The 18,195-nt window shown below is 31.3% G+C and overlaps 2 protein-coding genes across 2 annotated transcripts in view; one reads left to right on the top strand and one right to left on the bottom strand.

Annotated features, from left to right (window-relative positions):
- Nucleotides 1-144: 144 nt before the first annotated feature.
- Nucleotides 145-6,270, bottom strand: LOC125064239 (ATP-binding cassette sub-family G member 5). The gene is made up of 13 exons (XM_047671189.1): nucleotides 6,091-6,270; nucleotides 5,227-5,344; nucleotides 4,882-5,066; nucleotides 3,833-3,895; nucleotides 3,655-3,736; nucleotides 3,416-3,547; nucleotides 3,146-3,286; nucleotides 2,335-2,542; nucleotides 1,961-2,078; nucleotides 1,794-1,887; nucleotides 1,454-1,592; nucleotides 1,027-1,212; nucleotides 145-646 (listed from the first exon to the last, which is right to left on the bottom strand). The coding sequence occupies exons 1-13, from the start codon at nucleotides 6,142-6,144 to the stop codon at nucleotides 244-246; spliced, it is 1,923 nt and encodes a 640-aa protein (XP_047527145.1). The 5' UTR covers nucleotides 6,145-6,270; the 3' UTR covers nucleotides 145-243.
- A 978-nt stretch (nucleotides 6,271-7,248) lies between these two features.
- The window catches only part of LOC125064097 (ATP-binding cassette sub-family G member 8), a 40,416-nt gene continuing 29,469 nt past the window's right edge, over nucleotides 7,249-18,195 (top strand). The window contains exon 1 of the mRNA XM_047670886.1: nucleotides 7,249-7,481. The gene's annotated coding sequence lies outside the window, so the exon portion shown is untranslated. The remainder of the gene's footprint in view (nucleotides 7,482-18,195) is intronic.

Below are 18,195 nucleotides of genomic sequence, written 5' to 3'. Positions count from 1 at the left end.
GTATTGATTTTAAACAATAAAATAACAACCAAATTGTTTTATTTTGTAATTTATTTCAATTTTATAATATATTTATTAAAATTATGCATATATTATATTTAATATTGAAGTATATATATTATTAATACAAAAAGGCAAAGCCATTGATAATACTTATATTTCATTTATATTCTCGCATGCAGAATAGTTAAACATCATAAGATTTTAATTTAACTTACAAAATACACTGAGTAACATAAAAAACTATTCTCTAAATTTATCAACAATGTATCCAGGCAAGGGCATTAGATACAAGAATTTATTAAAAATGATTACGCCCAGAGAAAATGCAAAGGAAATTCCTAAATTAAAATCCAAGTTGAAATCACCAGTCTGATAAATATCGCCACCGAAATTCTTTGCAGTAAATCTCTCTGTTAAAAATGCCTTCCCATTTGGGTATCTACAGTTGGCATTCGAATTACTGTTTAAGTTGGAAGAAGTTTGGATGAGATTAGTGATTGCAGTACAGTTTTCTTCAGCACTGTAAGGAAGAGTACTGAATATCGGTTGCTTGAAGATATTTCTGTGTAGGAAAATCGATGCATATCTTGTGTGAGTTAGGTAGGTCAGGTAGTACAACCACTCTTCGTAGCCTTTGTATGACCTGAAAAAGATGATATATTTGATCTTGTAACAATTTTTTACTTATGCTTCAATCATTTAAATATAGAATTGATATTATAGTAAGGCTTCTATTATATCATTTGTTTATTACAAAATGACATTTATATATCAGTTACAATTATTATATATCCCGTAAAGTTTATAATTTTAATTGATGGTATGGTAATCTACTTAATCATACTATGTGTAAGTAAATCTCTATCCTGTAAGTTTCGTATGATCTCGTGTGATCATAGATTAATAAATACTGCGAGTTGAGCACTATTAAGCAGATAAAGGCAAGTTTTACTACGTATAGCTAATATTTTTTTGTTTCAAATCGTTTAATACTTATGTCGAACGATGGATGATTCCAATCACCTTAAAACTCCACTCGCCAACATGATGTATATGCAGGAGATGTAGATGTTGACAATGCCAGCAATGAGCCCATTTTTAACGAACATCATAACGGCGATGGCTTGCTGCTCCGCAAAGATGTAGCTCGACCAGAGCACCAGCGCGAAGTATATATAGTCAAGATTTTCAGATATGTCACCTAGGATTCTGTTTTAAAAAATAATATTAATTTAAAAAAAACCAATAAGCGAATTTCCAACGAATATTTCTACTTATACTGAACGTTACACGTATAGTTAATATAGTATAGTACACGTATAGGTAGTATAGTAATACAAGAAAAATGCTTGGTCTGTGAACAAAAATAAATGCTTGTAATTTAAATTCTTATAGCGGCGGAAATAAACAGTATTTATAATACTTCATATACATAGGAAATATTACATACGGATATACAATAGCAGCGGAGGCGAAAGTTGTGACAAATGAAAAGGGCAGCGAGACGATATTCCAAGCGAGGAGGAGACTGGCACCGCTGTACAAACCTTCCTGGGATTCCTGGTAATAGCGTGTTCTGTACGGACCGTCTGAAACCACAAGACCATTTTATTACAGAATTTATTCATAATTTTACCTTCATTATCTTATATATATATATATGAGATATATTTATGATATAATTGCTTGTAGTGGAAATCGAAACTATGACAGTACGAGAAGAGCTTAAAACCCAGTCAAGCACCACCGAATTTTCAAGTGCTTAATTAGTGTTCGAAAATTTTACTTACATAAGCAGATAGTGTTCATAATACTAATAAAGTACGTTCCAACCATGGCGTTGAAGATAAGCCCACTTTTCGTAATAAAAGCTCGCTGAAAGTCCTGTAACATTCACGATTGGCCAATTAGTTTTAAAAAGTAGAACAATAACTTGTGTAAAACTAACTAGTCTTACCTTAGATTCGTTGTAAAAAATCCATAAAATTAGAAAATATATGGGTAAGCTCAATAATCTCATAAACATTTGTTTCAAGCCGTGTTTCTTCAAACTGAAAATTGATGCGAGCATTCTCCTAAAATGAAACATATTTTTTTTATTTACGTTTCTACATGATGGTATCTATTGTCAAGTGTTAACATTTTATATTAACTTAACTATTAAATATTTCGTCAATATTTCTTTAATTATAGACATAATTACAAATACACAAATCTAAAAAACAATGTTGCTTGTTATCAACTAAAACCTTATTGCAAAAATATTAGTCAATCTATTACATATATTATATTTAGATCAAATTAAACTTGATAGTGATAAATGAAACTTACAAATACAACATCCATATCACTCTCACACCACCTGGCTTGCCGTAGTTCATCTGAACTTTGTTAGGGTTAATAATCCGACTGTGTTCAGTAAGGTTGCCCTGCATCATCGCTTGACCTTCCACCTTAAACTTCTCCACCAGAGCTGCTATCTGATGATTAGACTCTATGAAGCGTTCTCGTGAACGCCTGTCTACTGTTGATAGGCATACTGGAAACATACCATTTATATATACAACATAAATATGAATACGATACGATATCAATTAAATATTTATTAAATTAATTTCTATTTCACTAGCTATGTATCCTGATTTCTCATTCATAACAACTCAAGATTCAAATTCTTTCTCAAATGTTTAACTTTTTTTTTCTTTATAACCTCCTCGGAGAGAAATTGAATTGAAAACTAATAAATACTAAAAAGATAATATAATTTCCTCATTTTAACTACAAAAATGACGAACTTTCATTCAACTCAACTGATATATTTAAAACATTTGATAGTTTAGCAGAAATTCCAATTTCGATATCTAACTTAAAAATTACAAACTTCAACCAAGCCAATGAAGCTTCAATATTCTTCGGGGATTCAGTTTTAAAAAAGAGTACGATGTACATATGTATGTACAAACAGAAGTCTAATCTGCCGTATTTATTTGTAAATGAATCTCCCAATTTTCAACTTATAACTAACATACTTATAGTTTAGTCGTCGTCACGACTCTAGACTGTACCTAAGTACCTAGATATTTTTATATATAGATTTTAATATTAAATAAATAAATGTGATGACAAAAATAATAATTCTTACAATAATACATTAGTGGGTTCTCCAGCTGTGGGCAAGGAAATCCGATGCTACCAAAGTAGTCCAGTAAGTTTCTTGTCGGTCCCGCGTAAACCACGTCTCCGAGACACAAATACACCACTCTATCTAAGAAAGGGAAAACATCTGGAAAAGACAAAATTTAAATAAAAACAATTGAGATAACATTCGATCTCTAATAAACCTTAATTCATTTACTTGTAGATTAAATAATATTCTATTCATCTATCTTATAATATTTAAGTACTAATGTACCTGATCTAGGTTTTTCCATGGTGAGTATAATAGTAGTACCGTATTTCTTGGCTGTATTTGACAGAATAGATATAACCAAATATGTGTTTAAAGGATCCAAATCCCAGGTCGGCTCGTCGAGAAGTAGAATTACTGAAATTATTTTCAACATATAATAAAGTATTTATCAAAAGAAGTGTAAAGATATTTTAACCGATAAAAAGTAGAAATATCTTCTTGATGATGATGATATATCTTACATGGGTCTCGAATGAGTTGAACTCCAATTACTAACCGACGATATTCGCTCTTCGTTAAACTTGTTACACATTTGTTGGCAACCTGTTATAAATTTATAACAGTATTCAATATTCGTATTAAGTAAAAATATTATCAAGAATCCATACTCCATAGAATAAATTAAGATAAAGATTTTACCTGAGACAGAGCTAAATCCGCCATCACTTGTTTGACTTTTGATGATTTTAAGTATCCAGAAATCTGTGAAAATAGTATTTAACTTAAGTTAGGTCAGCATCAATGTATTTATTCGTATGATACAGACGAGAAACGACTAAAATGTATTAAGTTTGAGGCTTACGTGGTCATAACGTATATTTATTTATTTACTTATTTAATTTACGAGTCTCCAACAAAAGATACACACTAAATACATATTCTGAAACTTAAACAATATAAGGGTTATAAGTTGTGTGCTTTTTCAATTATAGGAGACCAGCGTCCACGAAGCATAAACAAAAAAAAAAGTTAAATACAATTAAGATAAAAAGTGAAAAAATTATACATAGCAGTAAAATCAAATAACTTAAAATTAAGAATAAGCTTATTAATTAAACGTTTTTTTTGTGTTAGGTTACAAGTTTAGTGAGACACACTGAATTTGGACAAATTGTAACGATGAATATCGAGGTCATTATTATTCCTAGAAAGTATGTTATATTGTCTACAGAGCCTTGGAACAGCAGGGTTATGGCCTAAGTTTGTAATGTAGGAACATTAAATAAGTTATATGCTTTATACGAGGCATGCGAGAAGGAGCATTAACTTGAGTATGGGGGCTGTGATATGTCTACGAATTATATAATAAAAGAGGTCATGTGTTAATATTCAAGTCTGTCGTTATAACTCGTGATGTTTTTTAGCCTGTAAATCGCTGAAAAAGAGATGGTAAAGAAAGCGTTTTTGAATATTTTCTAATCTATTGTTATGAACATCATATTGTGGATGCCATACAATGCTATTGTATTCCAGAGTGATGAATATTTTAATATCGTTTTCGAAATTACTATAGGATATTTTTTTAACCAACACGAATCCAATAGTTGATAAATAAGTTGGACAAACGTTGGGAAACACGTGAAATCTTATTGAAATTATGTTAATCATATTATTTATTTTTTCATAATTATTACATATAGGTATCTAAAACTATAATATTTCTTCATTAATATTTGATCATATTGTACCTTAGTTAGCGACAATGCCAGGGTCTGTTGAACACTGAGGCCAGGAAGGAGTTTAGTGGAATGTCGGACCAAGGCACAAGTGCTTCTGAATTGTTCCTCTTCCAATGGCACTCCTTCAAGGAGTATGTGTCCCTTGGAGGGTACTCGGCGGCTTATGACGTCCAGAAGAGCGCGTTTACCGCTACCTAGTCATAAGGAAAGTTCATTCACTAAGTGTCATGGTTTTGTATCAAAATTTAGTATTTAAAAAAGTTTAATCATTAATGGATAATGCTTAATGTGAGAATAGCTAGATGTTTTATAAGAGAGACGAGTTAGTTGAAACAATTTAATAGTTTAGGTTACCTTTGGAACCAAGAATAGCTGTAACTTCTCCACTGTGAGTAATGAATGAAACATCTTTAAGGATGACGCCGGTCTTCACACCGCCTGTCAAGCGTTGAAAGAAGCTACCTGGCTCTACCTATTGAAAACAATTTGATATTTAACAATATCCTAAGATGTCCCAGTACTGGCCAAAGACCTCATCTCATGGTCATCTCGAGGTTAATGTATGGAACTATTTCACCATGCTTTTCCACTGCAGGTTTTTGGATATATTTCTACACAAGGTACTTCCTCCCGAGAATGTTACATATTATTATGTATTGTAGATTTGCCCCATGATCCACTTGTTCTATCAACTGGGCCAACTAGATATATACATAAATTCAAAAGGATATAAATATTTACTCATACATTGTTTTTATATTATAATATTAATAAGTAAAAAAAATCAACAATTAATGGTATATTTTATATTATTAGCAGTTGTGATACTATTTAAGCTAATTTTTATTTTAGACCCAAGTGTATTTGCGAGATCCCTTTCTTATCCTATACAATCGACATCAACGGGTGCGGACTACGAATCGTATACTTAACTAAAAATAAATACCTTTATATATGTATTATTTTGACAAATGTGTATTGCAAAGTGATGGTAAACTTCATTAAATGTAACAATTAAGATAATAACAACAATTTTTAGACAATATTATAAATACCAACATTAATATATAAATAATAATATACAAAATTAGTTATTTATAATCATTTAAATTATAGAAAAACAAGCTATTGTTCTAATAAGAAATTGTTTATATAATTTTTTTTTTATGTACACAAATATTATTTTACTCCTACACTACATACTGTATATACACTTACTTGTCCCGAGTGGAAAACATTACACAACTCCAATGTGTAGTCACTTCCGATCATGTTTATAGAATTTCACTTCAATATTATAATAATATATCTTGAAATAATGATCAAAGTGCTTTAAATTATTACAATCACATTTCAAAACAATACAGCCTCCCACTATAAATATTATCGCAAACTAACTTAACGTAGGCAACTTCAAACTTGAACTAACGTTGGCGGCGTTGCCAATTCTACTCGTTACTAACTTCTGTTCACTAACTGTACTTGACATTAACTTTGTATAAAGAGCAAGGTAATTTGCTTTCTATTCTAATCAAATAAGGTTTTAATTTCGTTGCCAATCCAAGAACAAGTGTTTTTAAAGGGAAGCAATTCATATATAAATTATAAAAATCACGCCACACTAGGCTAGGCAAATGAGAATATTTGGTTTGGAGCTTAGTCCGCCACGCTGCTCTAAGGAACTTTGGTAGATACACATGTGACAAATTTCCATCAGAAACATGGAGATTTTCTTAAGATGTTTGTCTTCATCGAAGAGCATGAGATACATTTTCGGAAAGAAAAATATCAGTGGTAGTTGCCTAGGTTTCAATCCGCAATCATCGCTTAAGATTTGCCTAAACCTGGGCCATCTCGACTAAGAAAGGCTCTAATAAGTACCAATGAAATTCTATATATTAATATAGAAAAAAATTCGATAGAAACTGTCATAAATTCAAGCAAGTCTCAAATCTCACGACAATGTTTATTTTGCTATGTGACAGAGAGAAAAGTATCTGATCCACTGAATAGAAGGGAATAGAGTCAAACGTTTTACATACATGTAACTTTGTTCTTGTGTTCATGTAATTTTACCAATAGAGTTTGATTTAAAAAAAATATAAAATAGCTAACCCTTAATAATGAAAGCCTCATTTTTGTATACAATTTCTACACAACACATCGTACTCACACATATACAGTCAAAGCCTATAAGTTGAATCATTGTTTGTTTCTTTTTCTCTCGTTAAAGAAGGCTACACAAAGTTGAGAAGGCTATATCTACTACTAAGTTATGTTCACACATTCCAAGGATTAGCTTACTCTTTTTGCCGTACAAATCTTAGCAATGTTAGAAAGAGAAGGTATAATGCGCAGTGTCACTGACAGTTCAGTAGGAGTGCGGTCGTCCCTGCGCTGTAGTCTGTCAGTTTAGTATAAGCAAAGAAATACTGAACCCATAGATTTAACGAACTGCGATAATAAACGAACGAAGTTATTCGAAATATACATATAATTTTAACAATTAGGTGTTGTTGTGTCAACTGTTGAACTGCTTCTTTGTGATAAGTGTTTTATGGTGTGTAGTGTAGTGCGCTTCGGAGTCCCGTTGGCCGGTATTTTACCAAGTAAGTTGACGGTACACATATTCTCGTATTTGTGTAGGTGGTCTGAGAGGCTATTAATGGGTGTTTTTAGATGTTAGAAAGATGACAACGTTATCAAATATCTGTAACACCGAAACACTTGAAAGCATAGCTTATAAGCATAAGTATATTATCACAACAAGCAAAATGTATTTTAAATCACTAGATAATATTTTTGCAGACATCAAATAAAATTAAGATCACTATAAAAGTATAATTTAAATAATTATAATATTTTCGCTAATTAACTTAGTGACACAGTTTCAACAGTTACAAATTAAATATATTATTTTCTTTGTTGAAAAAAATAAATTATTTATCTATGTACTCCCTAATTACAGACATAAAAGTATTTAAAATTAATTATACATATGTATATATAATATACAAAAGCGTAATTAAGATAAGTTGTTTAAAAAAAGTTTTTGTTATTAAAATAATATTTATTCATATTATTTTTATCTTGAAGCTTTAGTCGCATCCGGTTAGGTCATTTAAGTTCTAAGGAAAGGCTGCATTAAGAAAAAAACCTTAAACAATAGCAGATGGTAACGACCTCAGGATGTGATGAATCAGTCTTGTAACAGATCCATCCGAGCGTCGCCTACGAGGATAATATAAAATGTTTTTTAAACTTTAGAATAGGTACTTACTTATTAAGTTTTTATTATTTTATTAAATTAAAAAATAAAACTATTTTTATAGAGTATGGAGAATATATTTTTAAAGTTTAATTTGCCATAAAGTTTCTGATAGGACTTTTTTTAAAAGGATTTTGTTAAAAAATATCTGCTTATTGTCATTTTCGTAGAAAAAAAATCTATAGAATGCAATCTAAATATTGAATTGGCAATTTTTTTTATTACGATCAAAATAAGGATTTTATTGTTCCAAGTTATTATTTTGTAGCAAAAAATATAATATAAATATAAGAAAAATATATGGTGATATATCTATATTTTTATAAAGTTGCAACCCATAACTGCAATTAATAAATACACATATATATATTATACAATAACTAAAGCTTATCGAATCTACAATAATAGATACGAACATCACGTTCACTATAGTGCACTTGCGTACTGCGTGCACGTTACTCTTCTTCATTATCGTAAAAGGCCTATTTTAAAATGCCTGTTTAAAATGTAATTATTTTGATTTTGCACTATTTTATGTTGTAAAATCTAAAAAAAAAATTGAAATATAATATTCTTACAATTTAAACAGCAATTAGTAGTTGGATATCAAATATTTATGTACTTTAATTTTACTGGAAACTTTTGTGATTAAAACTCGAAAATTGATTGTACTTACCTACCTACTATTAATGCTAGTACATACTAGTCCGATAAAAGCTATTCACGAAAATTTAATACTTCCTTTAAATATATATTTCACTTTATAGATTCATGTATCAGGTAGTGATGATGACGATGTCGTCTTGACTGGTTAAGGCCACGGCTACCAATCTCAAGGGAGACTAGCCAACAACCCAGAACTTATTATAGTGCACAAATGTGTCCGCTAATAAAGGCTCTCTCTCACCTTCTCATCATAATCCGATGGGACAGCAAGTCCGAATCAACCGCAAAGAGTTTAGACGCAGGATCAATGGCTTTACTAACTTTCCGATTACGGGTATAGACACATGCAATTCCAAGACAACGGGCTATTACTGAGAATTTTAAAACAGAAAAACCGATTAATGGAACCGATCTGGGATAATAAAACCAGGATGACAGGATTATAATTCTTATATCTAGCCTCTAGACCAACGAGTTAGACAATCAAGGAGTATAACTGCAATTGAGAACTCCTTCTTGAACAATAACTATTTTAATGTGAATATGTTTTAAAAAATGTTCTATTTCTACAATAAACACACTACACCAAACTATAAAAAATACTTAACAATAATAATGACTCACTAAGTAAGGTTGTTGCTCCGAGATATTTTTGTAACAAATAACAATAAACTAATATTGTTACAATACAAGGAATATGGCATATTACATTTGGGTTACGCTATATATATTGAAACTTTTTTATATTTTAAAAAGAGAGCAGTCCGGTCTATTTATAATCTTGAAGGTTTCGGGATGTTTGTAACAAAGAAGGAATACTCACGGTATATACGCAAATAATATATGTACAAGAAGTTTCTGACTCCACAGAGTAAATAATAAATAAATCCTTCATGGGGCAAGGTATCCGTTTTTATAATGAAATCCCGCAGATATTTTTAGCTTTGCCGATTCATAAATTTAAATCATTTGTAAAATGATGAATGATAATTTAATAAAAAAAGCATATTATTCATTACAAGATTTATATCTATAGAATTATAGATGATAAAAAAGCGTGGAACTAATACGAGTACTTGTTGACTTCCAGGCAGGATATATTATATACATATATAGTTATATATGTATATAATATATCATTCCAACATTTGCAATACAAAGTTATGTCAACTAACAGAGGAACTACGGACTTTCTTGTCGATTTTCTCGGTAGAATCTACATTCCGAAACGGTAGTAGCTTCACTTAAAATAGTTTTGTAAAATGGCGGTACAGAAGTGCTTGTAAAGTATATTTTGATTTAAAAAATAATGATAACTAAATGTTTTACGGATGTTAGCACGTGACCGTCATTGCTAGTAGAGTTTATAAAGTGTAACAAAGTATTCAGACATTGGTTTCTAGGTTTACGACTGTAACGTTCTCATAGATAGACCTTTATTTTATGGCCGAGTTCATGAGAAATACGTGTATCATGTTACCTAGTAGCCTTCCGTTACATGCATTTTTTGTACGTAAATTATGAATTTAAACATTGTTCTATGTTTCTTGATTATACTTGTATATGCTTGTTTTACGCAAATTTATAGACCAGATTTTGATATACATTAAAATCTATATAAAAATAAAACTTTAACATGTATGACTCATGAATTAGTCAGATCATACTGGCCTAATATATTATATTTTCTTTTTAGTACGTAGAGCCCTGATATTTCCAGTGATAGTTCTATTCTGATTATGCTAGTAGTTAGCTAGTAGTTAAACCGACATCGTATATTTGTAACAAAATATTGATAATTGAGAAGCACATTAAATGTACAAATATTACTTATATTTGTACATTGAATGTTGGAGCTGATGATAATTATAACATCGACAATGTCCTGTGACGGCGGTTATTCTCAACGATGATTAGTAAGGGATATTATAGGACACAAGTGTGTCAGAAAACGTACATAATCCGATACGACCGGAGTGTGTTCAGGGTCTTCGTGCTTTCCGAGGTACGGAAGCGTTACCAATTTTTTAAAGTCAGGCTGCTAATAATTAATTATTGACGGAAAAAGTTTAAATTAAAGTTTTAATTGAAAATATCTGCCTGTCTATTTCGATCACGAATTTTATTAACCAAAAAATAAACTGTTTGCGGTCCATTGGGGAGCAGGTGCAGGTAACAGGGTGTAAGCGAGCAAGTCGTAATCATAACATGAGTAACGGGCCCAAATTGTGTATAAAAACAAGATATTGCAACTAATCGCATAATAGAAACCATCAGAATTGTCGAACCAATCTAATAATCCAATGTCACTTGGGTTTCACGGATGAACGCACGAACTTTGATGAACTACTACAACAAATTGTCAGTCCTTCCAAAAAAATCCGAAAGCCTTAAAAAATAACAATGATGATGAACAACGATGTGAGTCAACTAATCTTTGACAAGGCAGTAAGCTTTGTCTGTGTATTGCAAATGATTTTGTTATATCACAAAGGTATTCCAATCAGATAGCGGAAGTTGTGTGGTTTGTTCATTACTTGGGCGATTTATAATTAAAAAAATATTAGTTTCACTCCTTGTGGTGTCAACACTGATGTCCGCACTCGCTCTCAGCTTCGGCTTGGTCTATGTGATGCTAAAGTTTATATAGTTGTCGAAACATTAGTATTGCATTAGATAGAAGCAATGCTTTAATGCAACATCTGATTACTTTATGTAAGCGTAGCTGATGTGTAGTTTGCAATTCGATATGCACCGCCCGTTCAACATGAGGTGTGGCTTAAGACAGAATTATGTAAATAATTTAATTATTTTTGTAAGACATGCCTTTTTGACATACTTATTTAATTAAATTAAAAGGGATAAAATTAAAAATAACCCAGTCAAAAACGGACTTTTTTATATGAGGAATTAAAATTAATAATACATCGTTTATATTGTTATTAATTTTTATCATTAAAATTAACATTAAAACGAGCACTATTATAAGAAATAAAACTATTTTTATAATATTGTGAAAAAACTCCGGAACTGTTAAGTAACATGGAATTATAATCGGATTACGTATCTGTATTTTTACGTTAGATGAATAATTTATTATTTCCATCCAGTACGGGATTATCGCGTGAGGTGTGAGGCCGGAAGTTACATCGTTTTTTACGCGTCTATCACTTTGTGGATTGTAAAATACACTTAAATGCAATTTAAACCTGCATTGAACGTTCACTTATATAAAATACTGAATCAATCTTAATTCGGAACCGACCAAGGTAATTTTCGAAAAGCGCATCCATCAATCATTCATCTTAGTATCTCTTTTAGTGAAAATCAAGCCAACACGAACGAGGTTGCCATTATAATAATTTTGCGTTCCAATTTACATACTTTGTCGAAATAAACGCGTAAGGATTAATGCGTGTAAAATATGCTGATGGGATAAAAACTACACAACCTCTTTTAGAACATTGAATGTGTTACCAACGATTTAAAAAAAATCGAATAACGATGAATTTTAATAAAACGTCAAAAAAGATTAATTAAACGAAAATTATATCGAAATGAACCAGCAACAAAGTTAGTAGTTACTGTTTTAAATTGGTTTGGATATCATTATATTGTATCTATAGCCTATTCCAATCGAAGTAGGAATAAAGATAAACAAAACCTTAAATATACGTATTTATTGCGATTTGCTAATAACTCAGCTATATAATGTGCACTACTAAGAGTTTATGATTAATATATCTTTATTTATAATACAACACTATAACACTTAACTACTTATATCCACTTTAATTTTACTTCAAATTTCGTAAATGTTTAAAACACCGTTTTTTTTCGCAAATCCATACTGAATATCATAGATGAATCAAGCTCGCGACCAATGATACCGAATCAATTTGCAGTCAAATTTTGTTTGTTTGGCTTTTCTCGTCTTACAGTTGTTTATTTTCGACATAGCTTTAGAAACTTCTAAAATGATCAGTGTTTCTCTTCTACATTGTGTATGTATTATACTGTATTATATATGCGATGTTTACGTTTTCTTAAAAGCCTTAATATATTGACACTTTATTACGTCATGCAATATGGCCTAGGTTCGTGTCCTACAAACGACCGATAAGCGTGAAGGCAACCGTCCTATGTCCAGCGAAACCTTGCGTAATCGATACATTGTTTGTGAATTATAGAGGTCACAGGTGTAATATGTTAATATTAAAAATTAGGCGTAGAATAGTCGTCCCATGAAAAATAAACTCGATGATAAATTGAATATAATATTTACGACTCGGTAAAAATTAATGTTTCATGTAAAATGTATCTTTGCTGTTAAAAAACTTGTATTGGACTCGGCGAAATGAGGGGTACTTGGTTTTTTGCCAAGACAATTGGAATTGCATTTCAATGCGGAAATAGTGGTAACATTCCTGCCATCGTTCCATGCTGTCATTATTTGTAGACTAGGTATTTTTTTGATTTTGATCAGTACATATATAATTTTGTTTTATTTAAATTGGTTTCCAATAAAAGAATCCTTGTGTAAATAACTTCGACATGGCGGGCGCAATTGAAATCAATTTGTATTAATCTTTTAATAATAATGTAAAATTTGAAAAGAGTTGGAATTGTTATTTGTATTTTTAAAGTGTTCATTGTACACCTGTAATACAGGAATGGTAAGTAGGAACTATATATGTATGTATATGTTTTGAATTTCTTAAATACTGCTTATTTCACTGTCATATTTTGCTGATATTCTTTACTTTGCAATGCTTTGATTATTATTAAAATTTACTGATCAATATTTTAAATGAAATAATCAGTGGAATGTATTGGTCACCGGCAGGAAGCTGTCAATATATATATAGCTATAAACTTCCGTTCTATGCAACCGCTATAAAATATGCTAATTCAAAACATTACACGGGAGGGACACCCTTTTTATGGTCGATTGGATGTGCATTAAAATTGGGCAATCGTTGTAATTTGACATGTTTAGCGACTTATGTATTAGCCATACTGTTTGTAATGTTTGCTCTTTCTCGATTTAATTAAGGTATTGAAACTTACGTGTGTACCTTATCTACAGTGTTTTTTTTATTTGTTGTGTTGTTTCATGTATCTAGTAATTTATTTCACTAGACTTTAGTGAATATTTACTAGATATCAGTCGGAAGGTCGAGACTGCTCGAAGTAAAAAGATAAAGGATAATAACATCTAAATGCCCTTTTGTTATTGTACTAGTAGTTTTCGAAAAGCTGATAGGAATCGGATGTTACTTTGCTTTGTTGAATATTACTGCGCTTAAAACTCGACGGCGCGGATTCCACCGCTATTATTAAAAATTTAAAGAACATATTTAATTATATAATATCCATTCTCAATAACCGCATTTTTTTATTTTCAACATCGAATTGAAGAAATATCGATCGTTTTTCGCATACAGCCATACCATGAGATAAATGAGTAAATATTCGAAAACCATTGTTGCAGGAGAAGTCTGCTTTTTTCCGACATCGCTCACACTAAAAGGTTTTAATACCGAGTGTGGTTTCAAACTCAAAAGTACAATAATTATGACCAGAATTTCGATTCCTAAGTCTTCATCGCTGCGGATGGTGCGGCCCCTCCATCCGGGCGTTTCAAAATTTCAAAATCCATCATCACACGCCTCCAAAGCTTCGGCTGTATGTATTCGTGTATTATTTAAGATACGTATGTCGGAGACATTATGAATTATTTATATTCGTGCTCGGTATTAATTTTTTGATTACACCAATTTCTAAAAACAGAATCTAGATCTTACAAGTATCTACACTTTTACCACAACGTCACGCTGCACGGAGATATAAGGTTTACCGCTGTTGGTTTGTGACATTTAAGACTAAACTAAAAAAAAACACAAAAGGATAATCCAATAAATTACACATTTTTGTATCTACTTTAATATCAAAGAAACGGGTAGGACTCGTTCGTTTCTAGTTAATTAAGCTTCAGTATCCTGATGTCTAAGGTCCAAGAATGGGACGGCCCAGTAAATATTTGTATTTTTTTTTTCGAAATAATGTTGGACTTGCGCCGGTACTTTCTGCTCCTGTCGAATTTCCGTCCCATCATAATATAAAATTGAAGGTACACAGAGTGCAGCTATTTTTGTGCACACGCTTGTCCAATGTGTATTATAATATCTCATAACAATGGCGGCCATTAACGAAATCAGTCAGGGGGGACCTCATCCTTATTACACTTATATAATTATAATTACCCATCATCATGATCTTTATTTTAGTGTTATCATGATTTAAGTTTACAACCCATAATAGCAACAGAGGGTATTACAGTCGCCAGATACATAAAGTTGTGGGTGCATTTAAAATGTAAAAAATGACTCTGCATGCATTTACTTTAATATGAGGTCTGTGAGCATAAAATTTGCCCCTTTGCTTGACTATCTTTCAATTATAAAATTAGCAGGTTCATGATTTATATACTAGACAATACAAATAAACTGTCGATCCTCGACTCTTATCAAAAACCAAAGCCTAATAATTAAAAAAAGGGAAGAAGTTCTCTATTCCGGTTTTGCTGAATATTACTTGTTACATTCGCCAATTGTGCAGATTTCATTTATCTTTTTCCGTTTAAATTTGAAGAAAAAAAAACCACCAATCAACAGTGTAATTTATCATTAATGAATATAAATATAATCATAAAAAATTAGAAATCATATAGGTTTTACTTTTACGAACACTAAGAATTTCAGAAAATATAGTGTTTTAGAAAAAAGATTTCGCTCCGCGCGAAACTAAAGTTCTAAATATAAAATTCTGAACGTCGATACCATAATTTTAATAATAAGAAAAAGAATAAAAAGCTTTTTGCAGAAACGTGTTATTCGCCGTTTTGAACTTAGACTACCAGTTTGTCCTTCCGAAGGTGACGGCAGTTAAATTTTTTAAAGGGAGTTTTCCAGTTTACATAACTCAATTGATGTTATGGAAGATTCAATTATACGGACTTAATGGTTGAGGCATTTAGTTTCATCGTTATAGAATTTGATTCCCACGAGCAAACGTATATGGACATTAAACTCTCTATTTATTTATTCAAACTAAGCTCACACCATTTGCAACTTCATTTTACTGACAATAGTCCATAAAACAATTTGATAGCATTATTAATTCATGGTACAATTAATTTTATACTCGTTTGTTGGATTTGACCTCCACGGGTAAACGAAACTGTGACAGGGCCGCGCTGTTAGATTGAACGCTATGGGTTAGCGAATAGTTTTCCCAATTATTTGTGTACAAATTATTACAAATGATACTGAACCATCCGCGTTCCAAATCTTCATCTCAAGAGAAGAGGAGGCGTTTTTCTAGCAGCCATTTGTCAGTTGTGGGCTTATTAACATTTTGGTTCCGTTTGTTATTTGATTTGTGACGTAAGCCAAAGAAGAAGTGACAATGATGCGAATGAAACATATATAACCAAATTGTAAATGGTTATTTAGTACTAATTAAGCATACCATATCAATACCTTGGTGGTTGTTAAACTCATGGCTATCGCTAAAAATAAAATTGACGACGACTTGACGAATACCGTATTTACTAAGTAATAAATTACAAAATGAAGGAAGGTGGAAGGAAGATGATAGGTTCTGTATCGTATTGATAAATCTTTATTACTATTTCCTCGCCTGAGTTTCTGTTATAAAATGATGAGACTAGTATAAGCTCATACCCTTCGATAATACATTAGCCACTCATTTACACTAATTCATAGATGTCGCAACTCGTCCTAGGCACGCGCAACATTGCTGCGCAAGAGTTGCAACCAGACGGAACGACCGCCATTGTTTAAAAACATTATCTGGAAGATCCACAAATGATTAGTGTTTATGTCCGATTCATACTGTTTCGCTTTTGTATTATAAGTCATGTTCTGATGGGTTTACACATACTTTAAAGGTGACCTTCTAAATATTATAATAATGTTTCATAAAATCCACTATGAACTTTCTATACTTATTTCCAATTGTAATTTCTAGAAATTTGATAAAATTGCCACATTAATTAGTTACCCGCATATTTTTATTTATCTCATTGCAACTGTAAATCCAACGGTATTTACTAAATCGAGAGGCAATGAGACCCACTTAATTCAGTTCTCAGACGAATTGCATTATTTTAAACACTAGGTACTCCATAATTCGGGTAACAACAATTCGATTCGTTAGAGCTGTCAAATTAGTCGTGTTTGTTACTCGTGGAAGACCGACTTTCATTCAGTTTATTTATAAAGTAAAATTTTAATTATTTAAGGTCGAAAATGTTTTAATAAAGTTGGAAAATATAGGTTGTTTTTTTAACTAACAAATAACAGAAGTGTTGGCACATATTACATATAATTTCACTAAAGTTAAAAAAATAGTATTTTTTCCCGGCTGTATCTAATGTATGTATACCTATCACATACGATTTTAAAACTTAAGGCTATATTTAAAACTATATTTCTATACTTAAAAATAATTTTTTTTATATAAACTATATTTAAAAAAAAAAATAACCTTTCCTTTGGAAGTCGATTAAACAGAAGACGACGACGACCTGCGTGGTCGAGTAGTGTGTACACCGGTTTTCATGGGTACGCCACTTCGAGGTCCCGGGCTCGTTTCCCGGCCGAGTTGATGTAGAAAAAGTTTAGTTTTCTATGTTGTCTTGGGTCTTAGTGTTTGTGGTACCGTCGTTACTTCTGATTTTCCATAACACAAGTGCTTTAGCTACTTACATTGAGATCAGAGCAATGTATGTGATGTTGTCTAATATTAGTAAAAAAAAAAAAACAGAGCCCCACTTCATATCCGATAAACGTCCGTCAAAACAGCAAGCTCATGAATTGGCCTTAGCATCCGTTATAAAGGAATGCACAAGCGACCGTTACTTCACTTATATCATTATATTTGCTCTAGTTTATACATTACTAGCAGACGAACTGCTATTAAAGTATAACACTTTTTGACTGCATTCGTTAATGTGTGCGAGATCTTATCATAAATAATATAATTGTATTTTTCATAGTGAAGAGTATTTCACTTTTGAGCGCAGTCCTTGGCCTCGATTAAAATATTTTCCTTGTTATTACTATTTATTTGTTTTTAGCGATCATCTACTAACAATATTTACATTGTTGTAGGACCTCGTGCAATCCCGTCTGAGTAGATATCCTCATCACATACTCTACTTAGAACTTGACTTTTATATCACTTTTCATGGGAATCTTTATTTCATAGTGTTATAAATGTCACTTTAATTAAGAAGTTTTAAAACTAAATGATTTTTAAAATAAAAACTCTATATTGAATATCTCCATTAAATGAGTTGT

This window comes from Vanessa atalanta, chromosome 5 (genome assembly GCF_905147765.1).
Source record: "Vanessa atalanta chromosome 5, ilVanAtal1.2, whole genome shotgun sequence".
Classification (NCBI taxonomy): domain Eukaryota; kingdom Metazoa; phylum Arthropoda; class Insecta; order Lepidoptera; family Nymphalidae; genus Vanessa; species Vanessa atalanta.
The sequence above is the reverse complement of the archived record's forward strand: the minus strand, read 5'-3'. Positions and strand labels throughout refer to the sequence as shown.